General features: G+C 32.7%; 2 protein-coding genes and 1 long non-coding RNA gene across 5 annotated transcripts; 1 reads left to right on the top strand and 2 right to left on the bottom strand.

Moving 5' to 3' along the window:
• Nucleotides 1–257: 257 nt before the first annotated feature.
• On the bottom strand, nucleotides 258–6626 carry LOC132032924 (uncharacterized). Of its 3 annotated transcripts, none has more exons than XM_059422731.1 (6): nucleotides 6464–6626; nucleotides 4319–4459; nucleotides 4071–4232; nucleotides 3452–3574; nucleotides 2501–2644; nucleotides 258–896 (listed from the first exon to the last, which is right to left on the bottom strand). In XM_059422731.1, exons 2-6 carry the CDS (start codon nucleotides 4442–4444, stop codon nucleotides 441–443), a joined length of 1011 nt encoding a protein of 336 aa, XP_059278714.1. In that variant the 5' UTR covers nucleotides 4445–4459; nucleotides 6464–6626; the 3' UTR covers nucleotides 258–440. The 3 variants fall into 3 exon arrangements, with proteins under 3 accessions (XP_059278714.1, XP_059278713.1, XP_059278715.1); XM_059422730.1 differs by lacking the exon at nucleotides 6464–6626 and adding an exon at nucleotides 5732–5885; XM_059422732.1 differs by lacking the exons at nucleotides 3452–3574; nucleotides 6464–6626 and adding an exon at nucleotides 5732–5889.
• A 1185-nt stretch (nucleotides 6627–7811) lies between these two features.
• Nucleotides 7812–12032, bottom strand: LOC132032923 (equilibrative nucleotide transporter 1). Its single transcript, XM_059422729.1, has 2 exons — nucleotides 11467–12032; nucleotides 7812–8696 (listed from the first exon to the last, which is right to left on the bottom strand). The coding sequence occupies exons 1-2, from the start codon at nucleotides 11975–11977 to the stop codon at nucleotides 7969–7971; spliced, it is 1239 nt and encodes a 412-aa protein (XP_059278712.1). The 5' UTR covers nucleotides 11978–12032; the 3' UTR covers nucleotides 7812–7968.
• Nucleotides 12033–15977: 3945 nt separating this feature from the next.
• Nucleotides 15978–16576, top strand: LOC132035231 (uncharacterized). The gene is made up of 2 exons (XR_009409200.1): nucleotides 15978–16282; nucleotides 16415–16576. It is a non-coding gene; the product is annotated as an uncharacterized LOC132035231 (long non-coding RNA).
• Nucleotides 16577–20612: the final 4036 nt, after the last annotated feature.

The following is a 20612-nucleotide window of genomic DNA, read 5'->3' as shown; positions in this document are numbered from 1 at the left end:
GATTATTTTCGATTTTTCTAGCTACAGGTTGTACTAAGTTTTGATTATTGATTTTTTTTTTTCCACAAGATACAAAGGATTAAATGGGCCTTTATGACAAAGCTTAAAATAGAAATCGACGAAGTGAATTGATACCCCCACAGTCCAAAATGTTACATTCACACTTCGTTTTTTTTTTTTTTTTTTTCTTTTCATTCGATTTTCAGTATCTGCATGGGGCTCAATTAAATTTGAATTCGCGTCGAAAAGTCCGATAATCTGCTCCCTAAAGATGGAGGAGTAATTACCACTTGTAGGTCATATTTGGTTTCTCATTGCATAGTATCATTCATTGAACTCAGAATAACGAATGTGTTCAATCACACTTTATTTGAGTAGATTCTATCAGCTATACTACAACAAAGAATGTGCTTTACACAATTAAACTGCCAAAATAGAGATTATGATGACTTGACAATCGAAGACAATCTTCGATGATGCCTTGCAGTTCTCCTTCTCAACGCCCACCTTTCTTTTATATCACGAATATCGCCTACTTGGGGTTCAGCAGGAGATTCCTCATTTACCTGCAAACCTTGGTGACCATCAGTGCCAGAAGATCCTCGTATTCTAGCTGCTTCAGCAACCAAATCTGTTATAATCATCTCGGTCGTCTTGCTAGTTATTCCTCTAAGATACCAAGAAATGGGTGGAGGAGGTACGATAGCTGGTTGAATGAGTTGGTCCAAGCTAACCGTTGATCCAATCCTGCCTTTTCCTTTAGTGTATGAAATGTAATCCGCTAACGTCTTAGGTCTGAAGGGATGGCAAAGATGTTGATCAACAAGCAGGGGTTCCACTTTCCAGTGACCTTCAAATCTTTCCATGAATCCAGTTTTCACTTGCTTGAAATTCATCTAAACAGACATAAAAATCAAAGGGCAAGTAGAGAAATACAAAAGCTACATTTGATAGTACAGTAGATTATACGCGATATAATGGCAGTTTAGGATAATTAAAAACTGGCCTCACACAGAAGTATGGTGAACCACGATGCCCTATCACAGTAAGATACGAATGTTGCTTTGAAAGAAGCACTTGCAAGGTTTAGTTATGCAGATATTAGTACTGCAAGAATTAGAAATGCAGAGTTCAGTTATTCATGTATTAATTATTCCATCTTCTACCTTACATAAAATAAGACATAGATTCCCTCGTAACATGTACATGTATTAGTTATGCAGAAAAGAGAAACATGAACCAAACATCATATTAGCAAAGTTATGTTTTGTGTGGAAAAGAGAAAAAACTATCCAAACATTGTACAACTGATGCTAGATTGGAGATTATTTTTCTCCATTGTTTGAAGTATGGTGAACCACGATGCCCAGTCACAGTTAGATACGAATGTTGCTTTGAAAGAAGCACTTGCAAGGTTTAGTTATGCAGATATTAATACTGCAGGAATTAGAAATGCAGATTTTAGTTATTCATTTATTAGTTATTCCATCTTCTACCTTACATAAAATACGACATAGATTTCCTCGTAACTTGTACATGTATTAATTATGCAGAAAAGAGAAACATGAACCAAACATCATATTAGCAATGTTACGTTTTATGTGGAAAAGAGAAAAACACCATCCAAACATTGTACAACTTAAGCTAGATTGGAGATTATTTTTCTCCATTTTTGTAACCAAACAATGTATAAAGTTAAACTAGTTTTAATACATAGATGAGCACCAATTTATAGGAATAATATTCTGGTGACCAATATAACTGCAACTGAAGCACTTGCAGTAATTTTCCAAAGGCTTTTAGAAGTTCTATTGTTTAAAAGCACTGCTCCCGAGTACTTCTTTCAGTCTGTAATTATGATTGCATTTACAGTCAAAGGCTCAAATCTACTTTCAAATTACTCAGAGTGAAAAAACAAGAGTTTGCAATTTGGGAGATCTTAACAAGCCATTTCAGTTCAACTGTACTCATTTCAAGAGAGGTAACGGTAAAAATAATTTTATACTTAAATCTTCTCAGTGTTTCTTACATCTTAACTGAGAACAATCCAAACAAAGTAGATAACTCCTCCATGAATGATGATGAGCTTATTTCTCTTCAAGATAAAGTTGAAAAGTACGATGATGATGCATACAAGTGTTGGTATTATCTTATCAGTTGTCTATCTGACATTGGTTCGCTATTTATCAAGGTGAGACAAATGGTTCCAACTTGTGTAGTCACTTATGCAAGCTGCCAGTTGGTCCAACAGATTGGTACATCAAGATCAGCAACCTGATAGTTTTTTAAGCATCAAAACTTAAAGAAAGTATTTAATGGATTGCTGAAAGTTCAACTACTACTCGCCAAACTTAACCTTGCATGATCGATTGTGTTTCACTAAATGTGGACCCTTTGACTTCTCACCTTTTCCTTTAATTCATGACACAATATGAAAAAAAACAGGCAGTGCGGTTTAACAAATACATAGCAACTAATCAGTGATCAGGTTAGTAATTACCGTGTAGTCTTCTCTGTTTTGGTCCACTAAAACATGAACAGATATTGTTCCTGACCACCAAAGAAATCTCCATATTGCGGCTTGCTCTAATTCAACCACTTGCCTTGAACCTTCATCAACCAACACCTTCCTTGATAATACTTCCTGATATATGTAGAAACCTTAGATCAGATTTAGAATTGAAAAGGCATATGATAATAAAGCTTAAAATAAAAAGAGAGAAACAGAAGCAATATAAAAGGAAAGAAACTTTGATGCCCTCAGAGCGAGAAAATGACAAAAAAAGGGTCTCTCATGTTTGAGGGTAGGTTCAAATAGTCCCGTAAGTATGCACTTACAGTTTTGGTCCCTTAAGTTTGCCAAAACTTAACACTTTCAGTCTCTATCAAATACTCCATCTGTTTCAATTTATGTCAACCTATTACTATTTGGGGAGTCTACGAGGTGGTACTTTGACCACGTTTTCCTTACATTTTTTATATGTTATTTGAATTATAAATTGTCATGACTTATAGTATTTTTTATGTAGCTTCTAAATATATAAATCTTATTTTTACAAACTTGAAAAATCTATGTCAAAATTTACGGTCATAGTTATATAATTTGACCCTCGTACTCTGAAAAGGTTCACATAAATTGAAACGGAGGGAATAGTATTTAACAATTTATGTTCGCTAGATTTGATGAAAATAGTAGGAAAAATGATTTAACCATAAACGCCAAGAAAGTTCCATCAAAATCTAAAATATACAACACAGAAAACTGCAGTACACACTAAAAAGATATTTAAAAAAAAAAAAAAAAAAATTTATCAGGTTTCAAAGTGAAAAGGCATATGATATAATAAAGCTCAAGGGAAGAAGAGAATAACAGAAGATATAAAAGGAAAGGAACTTTGATGCCCTCAGTATTACTGGTGTCGTTTTCTAACATATTAATGAGATATCTTACCTTGATATTCTTGAAGACTCTTTTATTTTCAGGGTCGGTTACAATGTCATACACAGTATCTGGGGGCAATCCAATATTAACTTTCACATTCAGGTTGCAGAGAGAACCTTTGGGTACACTTACCTGTAAGAATTTAAGTTCACAAATCATAAGGCCTCATAAGAGGTTCAAACAACACAATTAAGCTCTATAAGTACAACAGACACGGTGGTCCGACTGAATTTGTGACTTCTCAGGTGAAATACAAATTACGAAAAATCAATCCGTTATGATCCTCCATTACTTCCTCTCCTCTCTCGGTAAAACTGAATAAGTACCCTTAGAATATCTGATAAAATTGGAACTATCATGAGAAGATTAACATGCACAAATCAAGAACTGGTCCTAGTCTTTCATTTATAAAAGAAGATTGAACAAGTTAATAGAAAGAAGATCAATGGTGGAGAAATGCATTAATGGACCTAAAATAGTAACGTTAAGATATCAGGAAAATTTCTATTCGACGAAATTTTAAATTTGAAATGTTGAAATGATCCTTTCCAGATATAGCACAAGGAACTGGGAGGTCAATTTTCAATCGGAATTTTACACCCTAAGAATAATTTCACTGAGTTGTTACCTTTACATTTGGCGGTGGATCAACCCAACTCGGATTCTCTTTCCAAGATTGTAATTGCTTCTCTTTATCCAAACCTATGACTGCAGATGCTCCTCTGTTCTTACCTCTCATGACTGATGAGATTGATTTATCATGATTGGTTTTCAATCTTTTGAAATTTGACTGCAGCAACAAAGAAAATATGTGAATGCATCCTGATAAAATATAAGTCAACAGGTAAAAAACATATCGAAGAGGAAGGAACAAACCTTAACACACTCTTGGACCTTTTCCTGGAATCCTGAGAAAATAGACTGGATCATTGGACGAGGCAATCTATTATGTACATTGCTCGTATTCTCCAGCATATCTACGCCCTGACCCTCCGTCTTCATTAAGCTAATCGGAGCCTGCATAATTGCAAGTATTAGTTTCTGCAACATTTTTATATCATCATATACAACAAAATGCTAATGTTTCTACATTGAGTTGAAAGTGCCTTAATTTGTATCACTGCTTATAAACTGAGAAATGCAACTTCTTCAATTACTGGGGAATGCGTAATTGCTTCTTCTTTTTTTTTTTTTTGTACTTCAAGGCGATCACCACGACTATTCCGCCGCGATGACTTAGCCAACGACACGTGCCCTTGGGAGCCAAAGGCTGCTACTGTGGGTTGGCAAGCGGATGGCAAGCGCATACATCGCTTCTAGCCTGGATTCTGACTTAGAGGAATTCAGTCATAATCCAACACACAGTAGCTTCGTGCAACTGGCTTTCAACCAAGCGTGATGACCAATTGTGTGAAGTACGTAGTTGCTTCAATTATAAAAACAGACTGTTATTGCAAGTGTAACCAAAACTCTTGGAATCACACTTTCTAAAAAAGAGGAAGTTGATCAAAATTGTATTCCATTTGGCATACAACTGTGCCTAACTCCCAAATAAATTAGGGTCGGCTATATGAATCCTCAGTTCCTCACTGACCCTTTTTTCCATCAAAATTTATTACATATTGAAATAAATATCAAACCACAAAATTTCCCAAAAAAAAAAAAAAAAAAAAAAAAAAGAAAAAAAAAAGCAGGTTTGTATTGTACGTGATCTCGACAGATTTACCAATTGACACGACAAACATTCTTTCACAAACTTCTTGTTTCCATTTTGGAGTTGGAAAAACTGAAACTTTTGGAATCAACACTTCCTAAAAACAGACAAAGCGGATCAAAATTGTATTCCATACAATAACAACTTTGCCCTCAATCCCAAACAAGTTGGGTCAGCTATATGAACCCTTCACTAGCCATGTTTCTTCATCAAAGTTGTACTCCATACTGAAACCAATACCAAACCACACAATTCCTAAAAGAAGAAAGCTGGTTATACTGTACTCAATCTCGACAGATTTTAAGGCCCATTTGGACAAGAATTTTTTATCTTTATTCAAAAAATATTTTCAAAACAATGTTTGGTTATACATTAGAATGATCTTTTGGTTAGTGTTTGAAGAAGATTGACCATTTTTTAAAGTGAAGATTTTTGCCACTCACAAAATTTCAACTTTTTCAAGTGAAATGCATGTCCAAACACAACTTCATCTCACAAATGTCATTTTTTAACTATCAATCCGGAATACTACTTTTTTCGGATATCACTCAATTCATGTCCAAACGCCTACTTACCACATCGACACAAGATACATTCATTCACAAACTTCTTATTTCCATTTTGGAGTTGGAAAAAACAGAAGCTTTTGGAATCACCATGCTCCTAAAGTAAAGAAAGCCAAATTGTCTCTGTAAGATAACCCTCAAGCAACTAAAATTTTGGCCAAACACCTCAACTTTCTAAAAATTTTGTTTCCCACCCGGTGTCCGGTAACCGCATGGAGCCCAATTATATCCGGATTCACACTGCGTAGGGCCCCATTCGAGGGAAAGTGCTTACCAAGAATTTTTTCATGCCCACGACTCGAACCCGAGACCTCTGTTGGGGGAGGAGCAATCCCATCCACCACACTCAATCTCTAAAATTAGTGGTAAAAAACAAAAACAAAAAATCTTTTTCTTCTAAAAGTTTGGCCAAATGCCTCAATTCTCTAAAATTAGCATTTTTTTATATTTTAAAAAAAAAAAAAAAAGCACACTTTTTGGCTTCCCAGATCCTATGTGAATAACCTTATCCACACTACCCACAGCAGAGAAACATATTATCAACATAAGACTGAAAAAAATAAGAAAAAAGATAATTACAAATATCTCAAGCTGAATTTAAAGAGGAAATCAACTGTCTTATGAATTTAGATCGCTAACATTAAGTACTATCAATTACAAGAAAAAAAATGGGCAATTAAGTATAGTTCATAATTAGCTCAAAACTCTAACAAAAGAGCTATAAAGAAAAGATTCACTCACCTATTGCAAATTCAAGCTTATCAAGTTGATAATTGGCTCAAAATCTGTTCTTTTTTTCTTTTTCCCTTTTTTTTTTTTGGTCAAATGAATTTGAGTTACGTTTTGTTTTTGATTTTTTGTGAAGTTCATTCTACGTTTACTGTTATTGGAGCACGTAAGCCACGTGTTTGAAAATGGATAGATGGTATTCCACCACTCAACTCTTTTTTGATTTCTCCATTTCCGGTATTCGCGTTGAAACCCGACTATATTCGTATTCGCGCCGCTGGTCTCATCCTTTAAAGTACTACCTAAAAATTTTATACTCTCATCCGTTGCATCAAAGGTCACCACTCAACTTTAAAGAATTGTTTTTATATCTTTACCTTTTTCTTAATTTCTCGTTTCAGGATTATTTTTATAACTTCTAACAGAGTGAAGTCAATAATAAAGAAAAAAAATGATTCTTTCATGGAGTCTGTTACATTGTAAATTTAAATTATATACATCGTCAATATACATTTCATTAGTCAACCTTAAGTTGATAGCTAGGTCCTACTGGATATATGAATAAAGTTTCATATGATAACTGAAAAGAAAAAAATTATTTATAAAGTGTAAAGATAGGTTAAATGGTGTGACCGTGTGAGACATTTTGGTAAAAGTCGTACCACCAAACTTTAGCGCTTATGGCCCCATCATACACATGGTTTTGTTTACTCAACATGTTCAAGGTTTGTGTGTTTCACGTATGAGCAACACTAAAGCAACTTCACGGATAATATGGTTGCAAAGAATCCTTGAAGACACTGGAGAAATCAGCAAGGAGAGATTTTGTTTATCTGCAACAAAAAATAATACCAAGGGCCCGTTTGTCCATGAGATTATTCACTTTGTTTTGGAATATTTTTTCTGCAAGAAAAAAAATTTGAAAAACAATAAAACTTATTTTTCAGAATATTTCAAACAATTAAATATTTAAAAACTTTTTTAAAACACAACTCCGTCTTCAACTCCAACTCCAAAATACCAAATAAAGTGAAACATATTTGGTTTTCATGGCCAAACGCCTACTAAGAATCTTCTGTCTATAATTAATTTTAAATCACAAGTTTCAAAAGTATTTCTTGACTGCCGCAGCTACGTTAAGTTTGGGAAGCTCTGGTATTTCCACAAGTCTCCAACTCAAATTTTTCCTGCAGCTTGAGCAATATTGTACCGAGACTTCTTTTAAGTTTAAGAAGTTTCTGACTGTTCTCTCCAAAAATAGAAACCATAGTTAAGATGTTGCCTCCTTACTTGTCTGCCTATTCGAAAATGAATCTGAATTTGTGTGATCATAAAACAGAGAAGGAAGTATCATCAGAAATTTGTAAAATTCACAACAATTTACATTAACAATGCGATTCAACGCTTTATAAATTACATGTCAGGATACGCATCTGAAATGGAATGAATAAAAAAGTTCGACAGTTTTCCAGTGACAATTAGTTGACGGAACCGATATCTTACAAGCTGCTGAGAAACTATATAATCCAGAACCATGATACAACAGAACCAATTGCCAGACCTATCACCAAGAACAAAACAAGTACGGTCCCAGCTATCTCTGCATGTTGCAGTTGGACAGTTTTTGGACCCAACATCAGTAACAAACTAGTCAGGTAGCCGTTAGTTAATCCCAATAGACAAGTTAGTATCGTGACAGGAAGCTCCGTCCTAAAGAATTTAGGCCCGTGTAAGCAACCATAGAACAGAGGCAAAAACAACAGCCTCGCAAAGCAGGCACCAATAGCAACCTTGGCGTTTTCAAGATATAATAGAGGAGTCAGACACTTTCCAACCATATCAAACACATTGTAGCCAGTAATCAACAAGATCGGATACCAATCCTTCAGAAGTTGAGAATGCACGTCTTCTGTGACATATCCTGGAAATATACACAAGGTGACCACATAAATGCTGAGGATTCCAAATCCATACCATTTCACTGTCCCAACAATGTCGAGAGTTGATCTCCACAATTCCGGAGTTAAGTCGCCCTTATCCTCTTTCTCCTCATTCACAGCCCGAGTTTTAAGATCATTGTAGTATTTAATTACTGGAAGCCTATGTGCCACATTGTAAAAGACTATGCACAAAATCATCACAGCAATGCTGAAAATGAAATAAAGGTTTGCACTCTTTCTCAGCCCATGAGCATCTTGTGGATATACAGCTTTGGTTAGAATTCTCAGGAACGAAACAAGGACACCTGCAACATAGAAGAAGAGTCTTAAGATTGTTACATCAGAACTTTCTGATCTTAATGTGCTAAGACAAAAAAAGAAGAAAAACAAATGTTAAAAGCCAACAAATTTGGAGCAGTTGTAATTAGAATGTTATGTTCTATATTCATTCTATGTGTTTAGATTAATAGTACAGAAAATGCCAATATGTCACAGCTACAGGCTTTTTGGTGTGTCAAGGGCAAGACAAATGCCCAGTGACATTGTCACGGCAAGGCCAATGTGCAGCTACACTAGGCTGCATGCAATGCTATACTCTTCATATTCTGTTATAATCAGGAATCTCGGTATTTAGATATCTCTCCTTGTTTAATTACTTTCATTAATCCATGTAGTCTACGCTTTCCTTTTTCTCTAATAGTCTAAACCTCTATATAAGAAGCTTCCTGTATATTGTTTATAACCAAATTGCAGTGGAATGTTTTCCCCTATTTTCTCTCTTTTCGCAGGGTAGTTTGCTGGCAGAAGCCTTATGTTGCATGCATTGTAAATAACTTCTTCCGGCTTATTTATTATGACTGTCAAATTTTGATTTGTAAAATCATACTGCTTCAGTGGTTTGAGTGTGAGAAGGAGCATGTTGGAAGTCAAAAGGATTAATGCAGTTACATGGTAGAATGTTCTAGATTCATTTTATGTGTTTATACTAATAGTATATATTATTCTTCCTAATTTTATCATTAAGAATCTCGAATTTAAGTTAATTAATAACTTTTCTTATTTCTAGTAGTCCAAAGTCCAAACTTTCTTAATCTAGTACCTAAGCTCCTATATAAGGAAACTCTTGCATGTTCTTCATAGCCAATTGTAAAAAGAAGTTTCCTCTCTTTTTATGACAAGTACTATAGTGGAACTCACAAGACATTGCATGCAATATCTTCCAGTAATCGCTACAAGGAGCTCAGAGATGCCCATCAAGAAATAATATTTGCTGAAGAATAGTTAGCATCATGTTTCTGTTTAATTGCATACCATCTCCCATCATGAAGAGCAGAAAAATATATTCAACAACTAAATGCAAATTTTCCTTTACAAAGTCATGAGAAGATTTTGATCCTATCTCCATCTTGACAAACGAATGGTATCTGGTCATTGAAACAATTTACATAGTGGCTGATAGAACACTTAATCAGCTAAAGAGTCAGAAATATCAACTGGGCCCGACTTACATTTAACTAGCTACGCTACAGCAGGCGCTACAGCTTTAACTAAATCTAAATCTAGGGTGAAGATAATTTGGGACAACGAGATTTTAATTCAATTGAATTATCCTATTCCAGTGGCAAATGAGTGAATAGAGATCATTTGCAAGACAAGATAAAAGGTTGGACAACTAGAAACACAAGTTACAACAGCTAAAGCAGACAGCGAAATTCAGGGAGAAGAAGATCTTAAATGTTCCCAAATTCTGAACAGCTGAGAAAACAAAGTTCATTTGCAAAACTAGTGAAGACATCATGTCGACTCATCGGCAGATACTTTCCCTGAACAACTGTTTGAACATCTACTGCAGCTTTAACATGAATAACACTTGGTAAGATTAAGACAGATATTATAAATGAAATTGAGATGTATCAACTGTGAATATAATATCAACCAATCTTCAATCCCAGAATTAACTTAGATGACTATATGAATCCTCAGTCAATTCAGGTGAATTTCATTCCAAAACATCTAACTCAATTAATACAAGTAACAAGATTACATATCCGCATCAAAGCACCGATGCAATCAGGTACCTTTCATTCACATAAACAGATGCCAATTAGGAGAAAAAAATAGAAAGAAATAAAAAAGGCAACCAAACATTTTCCCAGTACATAGTAAAGTTTTTATTGAAAAATTAAAGAGTTAATGGTCAAAAACAAAGCTGAACTATCACTTTTTCGTGAGTTTCACACCTCAGCTACCAGATGCTATCACCAAAAGATGTACTCCCTTTGTCCCAATCTATGTGATTATTTTTCGCTTTTTAAGAGTCAATTTGATTAAACTTTGAAGCTAAATTACATTAGTTTAATTCCATATTTTAAGATTAAAATTTGGCCAAACCCATCGACAGACACCTGTGGTCGTCCACTTCTTTCACTTGAGCACCTAAAGTCACCCTTCTTCCATTTAGACACTGTGTGAGTCATTCCTATTCCACTTAGACACTTTTTGCACCGTTATCGGAGCAAAACCAACACCAAAGGGGGCGCCACCTCATTGCACATCCAACCAGCTCAAAAGCCCCAATTTTTAATGGTCAAAACTCCACGAATTTACAAATTAGTGAATTTACAATTAAAATGAGTTGGCACAATTTAATTGAGTTGGCACAATTTAAATGAGCTGGCACAATTTAATTGGCCACTTAATCCACATAGGAGACGACTGGTGTTGGTTTTGCTCCAATAACGATGCAAAAAGGTTCAAGTGGAATAAATTAAATTCGAGAAGTGTCTAAATGGAACAAAGGACCACTCAGGTCTTTGAAGTGAAAAAGTGACCACGTATATCGATAGGGTTTGAAAAACCTTAAAATTTATATATTTGAAAACTACACGAAAAATACTATAAGTTGCAACTTTTCTCATATCAATTTGGTAAAAAAATACATCTTCAAATAAATTGGGACAGAAGAGCAACTATTAACATCAGATTCAGATTAACCACAGACAGAGTCAATCTAGGTCAAAATACTGAAAGTCAAAGGGCAAAAAAGTAATTTCAGTCAATAAATATCATCATTACCAGAAGCAGCAGTACCAGCAACAGTAGCTTGCATATACCTTTCAGGTAATTCACCAGCAGCACCAATAACACCACCTTGTACTAACCCATCAGCAATTCCACAAATCCCAACCAAACACACCGTAACACCAAACCCTTCATAAACACCAACTCTCCCATCAATATACCACACATCCATTAACGGCACCGTAACAAGTGCAAAAACAAACAACAACATTCCAACATTAATCCTTACGAAAGCACTTGTTTTATTACCGAAAACGACAATGAAAAGCAGGCAAATTAAACCTATGATCATGTAAACAATAGCGAATATACGATCTACCATTACGTTAGGGTAAAGGTAAGTGAAATAATCAACGGCTGTGATGAATGCGTTCCATGGGAGAAGATAACCTGCACCGAGTGTGAAGTAGATTATGTATGCCACGTGGAAATTGTCTTTTGGGATTTTTTTTGGGTTTGGGTTTTGGAGTAGTGACGTGGATTCTGTATCGCCGGTAGCACCCATCGGTGGTGTTTGTCCTTTCTTTTTTTTTTGGTTTGTTTTTCTTTCTTCTTCTTCTTCTTTGTGATGGATAAGCTGAAGTTGAATGCTCTTTGTCTAGTGAATTTTTAATGAATTGTTTCAAATGGTCTCTTATGTTTGAGAGCAAGGTTCAAAATAGTCCTTTGAGTAAGCACTTAACACTTTAAGGAGCTATTTTAGAATTCGATGATGGATATAGTAAAAAAAAAAAAACTTTTTTTTTGAAATTTAACAGATAAAATATTTATAGAGACTAAAAGTGTTAAATTTTTTGACAAAATTAAAGGATAAAAATCTGTTGGTGTTTGGTTGAAATAGTTATTCCGAGATTATAGCATTTTTTTTTCCATCTATACTTATGAGGTGGAATAACCCATCGGCGGTGATAAGTTGAATTTTCTAACCATAAAAATGGTCTCTTATGCTTGAGAGTCTACCTTTTAAGTATATTGAACATTTTAGTTATTCCGGATAGTTATAGTATAAAAATTTTTTATTCACGTTTGGTTGGAATAGGTATTACGAATAACAATGTTTTTTTATAACTAATTTTATAACCAAACGAGCCATTAGTCTACGTATAAATTTTTGTAAAATCTTGTCTGTTAGATTTGAAGAAACTATAAAAATAGCGGGAACTCACATGTAGAGGTACATTTTTTTGTAGTTTCTTCTATTTTTTAATTTTTACTTTTAGAGTCTGTTGAATCTTTTTGAGGTTTAATTTCTACTATTATTTCTATATCTTTTTAGTGTATAGTGTAATTTTTGTGTTTGAATATTTTAGGATATGATGAGATTTTCTTGGTGTTTATAGTTAAAAGAAAAAATTTCATTGTTTTCGTCAAATCTAATAGACAAGAGTTCGGTAAATATTTTAAGGAGACTAAAATGTTAATTTTGACAAATTTAGAAGATTAAAATTGTTAAGTGCATACTAAATAAAGGATTATTTTGAACAAACGTTGAAATATAAGGACATCCATTATTTTTCTGGTTTGTTTTTCTTTCTTTTCTTTGTGATGGATAAGCTGAAATTGTATGTCTTTAGTAGGAGAGAAAATGATAAAAATGGTCCTTTTATGTTTGAGAGTAGGTTCAAAATAGCCCCTTAAGTATGCACTTGACACTTTTAGTTGACATGAATTTTTATTAAAATTTGTATCTTAGATTGATTTGACGAGAACAACATAAAAATAAAAGTAGTGGGAACTCACATTTAGTGGTATAATTTTGGTAATTTTAGCTACTTTTTGGTACAATCTTGCTAGTTTCTACTATTTTTTGGTACAATTTTGATAGTTTCTACTATTTTTGGTAAAATTTTGTTGGTTTCTGCTATTTTTTTGTAAAATTTTGATGGTTTCTATTATTTTTTAAGTGTTGGATGTAATGTTTTGTGTTTGAATATTTTAGGATTTCATGAGACTTTCTTGGTGTTTATAGTTAAATCTTTTTTTCCACTACTTTCGTTAAATCTAGCAGTCAAAGTTCGGTTAATATTTTATGGAGACTAAAAGTGTTAACTTTTAGCAAACTTAAAGGACCAAAATTATTAAGTGCATACTAATTAAAGGATTATTTTGAACAAAAACTCAAATATAAGGGACCATTTGTGTCATTTTCTCGTTAGTGGGATCACCTACGTGATACAATGGTCCACGTAAAAATATTATTGGTGTGTTTGGTAAGATGGAAATTATTGTTTATCTTTTTCATGTTTAATTTATCATTTAAAATAATCTTTAGACAATAAGCTCTTCAAAATCACTGTATACTCCAACTATCCCATCTCATAATACTTATTCTACTACGTTTCACTTTTTTTGAAATTTAATTTAATTAATCTCAAAGTTAAATTATATAAGATTAATTTAATATTTTCAAATTAAAATATAGATATTTAAATATACGAAAAGTTATCAAAAATGTACTAATGTTAATGTTGATGATTTGAACACGCGAACAGTACTAAAGTTGTCATTCTTCTATAACAGTATGGTGGAAAAATATATTGTAAAATGTTAGTCAACGTTCATGAAGTTTAAATTCGAGAAATGAATAAGTATTTTGAGACGAAAGAAATAGTACATAAATGTTTTGGGATAATATTCTCTGCTCTCTTACCAAATACTAAAAAAAGTAGTAAGAGATTCACTTATTTTTTAAGAAAATATTTAATGTGACATTCCATTCATACCAAACACATCCCAATATTTATATCAAATAAATAAATGTAAAAGATGGGTCTTACATTCATTTATCTAGTCACTTAATTCTGATTAAATGAGATGTATTAGTAATTTAAAAAATAAATAAATAAATTATTTAATTTAATATAAAATTGGGTAGGTGTAAGGCTTTATTTAATGGCCCATGTGAGGAATGAGTGAGGAAAAAGACACTCCAATAAAATAGGATTAGATATTTAGCATAGTGGAGGGGATGAGGGCAATAATTGGAAATCGAGAACGAGAAGAAAAAGGAACGACATGGTAATGGTGCGTTAAGAGTATTTGTGTATTATTATAACTGAAGGAGTATTAATTGAGAATTTGTATTTGGTGTTGCAACTAAGAAAGTCAGAGCTGGGTGATGATCACTTTTGTTTTTTTTTTTTTTTTTTCATCCCAGTGTGCGTATCGGTGGAAGGCGTATATTCGATTAGCCATGTGCCGTAGGATCGGTCTATAAAGGACCTCACCAAAGATTTTCCATACTCGGTCGAATCATGTCACGGTTAAGGAGGAAATGTACAGCATCCACCGCGCCACATCCTTTGGTGGTGTGATGATGACTTATCTCTGCCCTTCTTAATCTTTTCATATTTTTTTTTCGATTACAATGACAACCCCTTAAATTTATCAGTAAATTTTATTTAAATACTCAAATTACGGTTTGTTTAATTGAGCATCTGTAAATACAGGATAAAGTGTTTTATTAGTCACTTTCGACACGAACACTTTGAAAAGGCTTTATGCGTGTTCTTAGGAGCTCATTACGTAGATAAGTTAATCGCTTAGAATATGTTATCTTCTTTTGATTAAACGCATTAGCCTCAGTAAACCATAAAACTTCATGCATATTCCAATTGATGTTCATGTGTCTAATTAAAGGACGAGAAATATTTTATGTGATTAACTTATCCACGTAATGAACGCTTGTCAATGTACTCATAAATGAGTATTTCTAAAATATAAGTGTTTAATAGAAACACATTATAGTTTGAATATCTAAATAAAATTTACCTAAATTTAAGGGTTGTCGATATATTTAGCCTATAATTTTTGTGAGAAGCATTAATTGGGAGTTGTATTAAGTGATGGGATTGAGAAGCAAGGCGGGGTTTCTAAGCAAAGAGAATCTTGAAGAATCAAAGAGGTTATGGAGTCTGCGCAACTCAATCTCATTTTGATGTTGACTTGTTGGTTTAATTTGCTATGCCCTTTAGCCCTTCCAAGAAAATTTTAATTTTAGGTGAAACACACAACTATTATTAGGAGTCTATCATTGATTTTTTTTAGCCAACACTATTTTCTAGCGTAAATGATATGGGAAATTTTAAGGAAAAGATGATTTTACACTCTACTATTGAAATAGTGGCATTTTGCCCCCGTTATCTTTCGGCGCAAATTTCCCTCTAATTCACATAAGTAGAATATTTGTCCCTATTTTTAACACCGGTCCCACGTGGCAATTGTAATATTTTTAAGGAAAAGGAGCTGATTTACCCCTATACTTATTGAAATAGTCCACATTTACCCCCCGATTATACTTTCTCGGCACATAAATTTACCCCCCGTTATACTTGATCGACTCTTACATATTATTGGCGTCTTTTAACCTAAAAAGTTTTAGCAAATTATAGGCCTAAAACTGAGCTCAACTTAACCAACTAAGTAAGCAGCTAAATAATAGGGATGACTATTTTCTTATCCCTATTAACCTAACTATATAATAGGGATGATTTTTTTTTTTTTTTATCCCTTCTTTAACTTGATATACATTATATGAATACAATAGGTGTATACAAATGATCAACAAACAGGTTTTATACACATTATGCGTATACCAAATCAAATTTCATATTTGATATACATCAAACACACATTATTAATTTTAAAAAAAACACCATGTATCTAAAAATAAATAAATTAATATTTATGTATTGCATACATAGAATTTGAAACTTATGGAATATTTCGACACCAGTCTATGTATACAAATCAACATGTGTATAGCCACATTGACACCGTATGTTACTATAGTAAATGTATATAAATATTCGTATACATTATATGACTACAATAGATGTATACAAATGATCAATAACTGTTATAGAAGATGTATACATTATATGAATACACTAGATGTATTTTTATTTTTTATACGGAGGTGATATAAGTTTACAAGGCAAAGGGTTTCAGAAACAGACAAAAAAAAAAAACAATTGTTAATTGAAATATTTTAGGAGATGAAATAAAAGAGGGGAAATTTGGTTGGACAGAAAATGAAATTCAAACTGTATGTGAAGCTATATTAATGGCATGATTTATGGGTTGTGGGGTACAAAGAAAAATAGCCTAAAATGTGTGAATAGGCCATTCCATACCAATATTTTGAAACATGATTATTCTATGCCAATTGTATTTCTCTGTTGATACACTGTGCCAAATTCCCGTTTTCTTAGTTAGCTGTGGGAAAATGACATTCATGCAGCAAGATGGTACAATATTCTTAAAGCGTTAAATTACAGAATACCAAAAATAACCCTTTGTGAACAAGGAAGCATGTCGACGGACAACACTGCTCTTCTAGTCTCTTAAGTTCGATTTTGGCGTGCTTTCTGAAGTTCCACACCAAAGTAAAGATGTTAGCCGCTTTATTCTTTAATGCTCACGCTGACTTTTGACTCTTTGTCCTAATAACACAGTTTCCCCAAACCCACTTGGTGAGATTTTACTGGGTATGTTGTTGTCCTAATAACACACATATAAGAATTACGTCTACATAATTCATGACACGGAAGCATTAACTATATATCGTCGTGTATTGAGAATTTAGAATTTGTGAGTTAACTATAGTTACATCAAATTCAAATATGGCATACAATAATAATTGGTCTCTCGATGAAAAAGTTAGTTATTCAATGATTTTTTTTAATTAAAAATATAAGTTTGATAAAAAAAAAGCTATTGAATTCTCGAAGAATTTGTATTTGTGATAAGTTTACATTAGTTGGTAATTATTATTGGTAACGTAAAAAAAGAAATTTGTCTTGAAAGTATAGCAGAGGGTAAATGTGGACTATTTCCAATAGTAGAGGGTAAATCGGGCCCTTTCCTTTAAAAATATTACAATTGCCGCGATTAATTTGGTGTTAAAAATAGGGGCGAAATATTGCTACTTAGGTAACGGTAGGGGAATTTGTCGCGAAAGTATAACGGGGGGTAAATGTGAACTATTTCCAATAATAGAGGGGTAAATTTGGCCCTTTTCCCAATTTTTAATGAATAGCGGGAAGCCAACAACTATTAAGTCAAAAGGGTTTAATGCTCTAGCCAACTAACCAATGTGTGATTGAAGTTATTGTCAAACAAGAAGCTAAAAGAGAAAAGGTGTCCCTAAATGAATATACCTTAAGAAAAATCTATTTCACCAGACGAAAGAGGTAATTTGACTAAAGCCTTTTTAATTAAATAGGTATTGGATTTGATCACATAGGATTTAATAGGGGCAAATCTGAAAAGATAAGGTTAATTCTTTCTTGATTTGAAAAGTGAACGTTCTTTTGACCCAAAAAAAAAAGAAGATTAAGTGGACACTTTTTTTTTATCCGGAGGGAGTATTAGTTTGGGGGACAAATCAAGTGGATCCAACTTCCAAGCAAGTTTTGAAAAAGAATTCAAAGATGGAACTAAGTTCGCACTAAAGGGTATGATCCAGTGATCAATAAAATAATTAAAAATCATGATGTTTTAGGTTTAAATTTCGGAAGGGCATATTTGATTCCATCCATAAATTGATTCTCTTCTTTATGAGTCATAGGCTACAAGAATGCTAGTTGACAAAAATATTAAGTAATTTCTTTCCATCTATTTAATTTTTGGTGGACAGATATCCAATGCCATATTCCATAATGTTATATAAACATGATATTTTATCATCCTTCTAGGATAGATACCTTTGAATATTGATTTGTGACAATTGCGGAAATTAAACCCAAAGCTCTTCCTAAGACAACTTGAATTGCCATTGAAAGTGAGAAATCTTCTTGCTCCTCATTCCTATATTTGTCATAAAATTGCCAAGTTCCAAGTATATTGATCACAAAGAATAAAACTAGGCAAACACTAGACTAATTAAATGCAAGTATGTGACTGGATAAGTATGCAGATCTGGGTCTCATAGAAACCAATGTAACAAACCCGAAAAAACCAATTCACATACAGGGAAATAGACTTGTAGTATTGCAATTACTAAACAGAATTACAAGGAAATAGCAGAAGGAGACTGATACAGAAGGGGAGGAGAACTCAGAGATACAGTGCTGAGACGACAGAGAACTCTTAAACATTACAGTACGCATTTTTTAATTTTACTCCCATTTTGGAGGATCTATAGTTCTTCCCCTCCCGGGGTGACTCGAACCCTGGACCTACCGATCGTATTGAAGGTGCTTTACCCACTGAGCAACCCTCATTTGTCCATTACAATTAGCATAATCGCTCTTTCTAACTCCTCATCCTTTTTTAACTAGTTGCTAAATGTGCCTGCCCAAATAAGCCTTTTGTGAAAGTCTTTGGACCCTATTACTTCTTGGCCCAATAGTTGTTAGTGTGCTTTCTTTTGCGTGGATTGTCCTTCATTTTGGGGGGTGGTCTTTAATTTTTGTCCTTCAAATTGGTGGTCTTTAAGTTTTGCCCTTCGCCTAACATCCCAAGGTTGTGGGCTCGAATCCTAGCTCAGTTTAAAAAAAAAATTGCAAATCTGTCCACTTGCAAAGCTCTGTCTTGCGATTTTTTTTAAAATTTTTATTTTGAACGGGGGTTCGAACCCGAAACAAAAAATTCTTAAGCGAAGGAAAAAAAGTTAAAGACCACCAATTTGAGGCCAAAAATTAAAAGGGCATCCCGGCTGAGACAATCACACTACAAATTGCCCGTTAATGTGGGCCCAGGCATATTCGTAACAAAATATGATAATTTCTAATAGGGAAAACTACGTATATATACGTATTGGGGAGAAATATTTGCGAAAGCATGCGATAGTTTCCTTTTTTACAAAACATAACGATATATTACGAAACATGACGGATTTTCGTATATTTTTTGTTTTTTTATTTTTTTCCAGAAAATATATATATTTTTTATAAAAAAAAATATATTTTTTTTAAAAATATTTTTATTTTTTAAAAAATAATTTTTATATATATTTTTTTCTTTTTTTTTTTTTTATCAAGGCTTAAAAAATTACCTCAAATTTCTATGTATGAAATTTGTATGAAAAATGTATGAAATATGTATGTGTGGGCGAAATTTTTAATATAATTTTCATATACAAAATTTTAATGAAAACTTTAAGCCTTGAATATTGTATGAAAATTGTTACAATGTTATTGTAGTTATATTAATTTTTCAGAAACCTAATATGAAATTTATATACAAAAAATGTGAATGAAATTCTAAGTCTTGAGGGAGATATACACATTTCATACTATTCTCATGCATAAAATTTTGAGCATAATGTTTAAAGCGCTGATCAAGATATACACATTTTCATCGTTCTTCGTATATAAAATTTGAGCGAACTTTTTAAGCCTTGAAGCAAGATATACACATTTCATACACAAAAATTTGAGCGATTATTTTAAGTCTTGAATGTTGTATCAAAAGTTGTATACAATGTTATTGTAGTTGTATTAATTTCGGAAATCTAACATGAATTTTATATACGGTAATGTCGGCGAAATTTTAAGACATGAGCAAGATACAAATTCGTATTGTTTTTAAATACACACGATTTTGAGTAATTTTTAAGCCTTGAGCGAGATATACGCATTTCAAGTACATTTTTTCATACCGTTTTCATACACTAAATTTTTAGCAAACTTTTTAAGTCTTGAGCGAGATATACGCATTTCATACAACTTTCATACATAAGTTTTTGAAATGAAAAAAAATATTAATTTTTTAAAAAAAAAATAAAAAAAAAATTTAAAAAATATTTTTTTAAAAAAATAAAAAAATATTTTTTTTAAAAATGATTTTTTTAAAAAATAAAAAAATAATTTAAAAAATATATTTTTAAAAAATAAAAAATTTTAAAAAAATAAAGCATGTTTTGTATAGGATTTGTAATGTTATGTTTTGTAAATATAAAACTATCGTCACGTTTCGTAAATATTTCTCCTTAAGATGTATATATATGTCAAAGACCCTTTCTAATAAGATAATCGCCCTTTTACCTAAAACCAAACAAGAATAAATAGTGAACGATAACTAGACAAAGAATGAATTAGATAAAAGAATCAAAGAACAAATGAATTATTTATGAACGGAAAACAATCTAGGTCATGATTTCCCTTATTGCTACGTTGATCAATTTTATTGTTTCT

This window comes from Lycium ferocissimum, chromosome 10 (assembly GCF_029784015.1).
Source record: "Lycium ferocissimum isolate CSIRO_LF1 chromosome 10, AGI_CSIRO_Lferr_CH_V1, whole genome shotgun sequence".
NCBI lineage: Eukaryota > Viridiplantae > Streptophyta > Magnoliopsida > Solanales > Solanaceae > Lycium > Lycium ferocissimum.
This window is presented reverse-complemented; position numbering and strand designations above follow the sequence as displayed.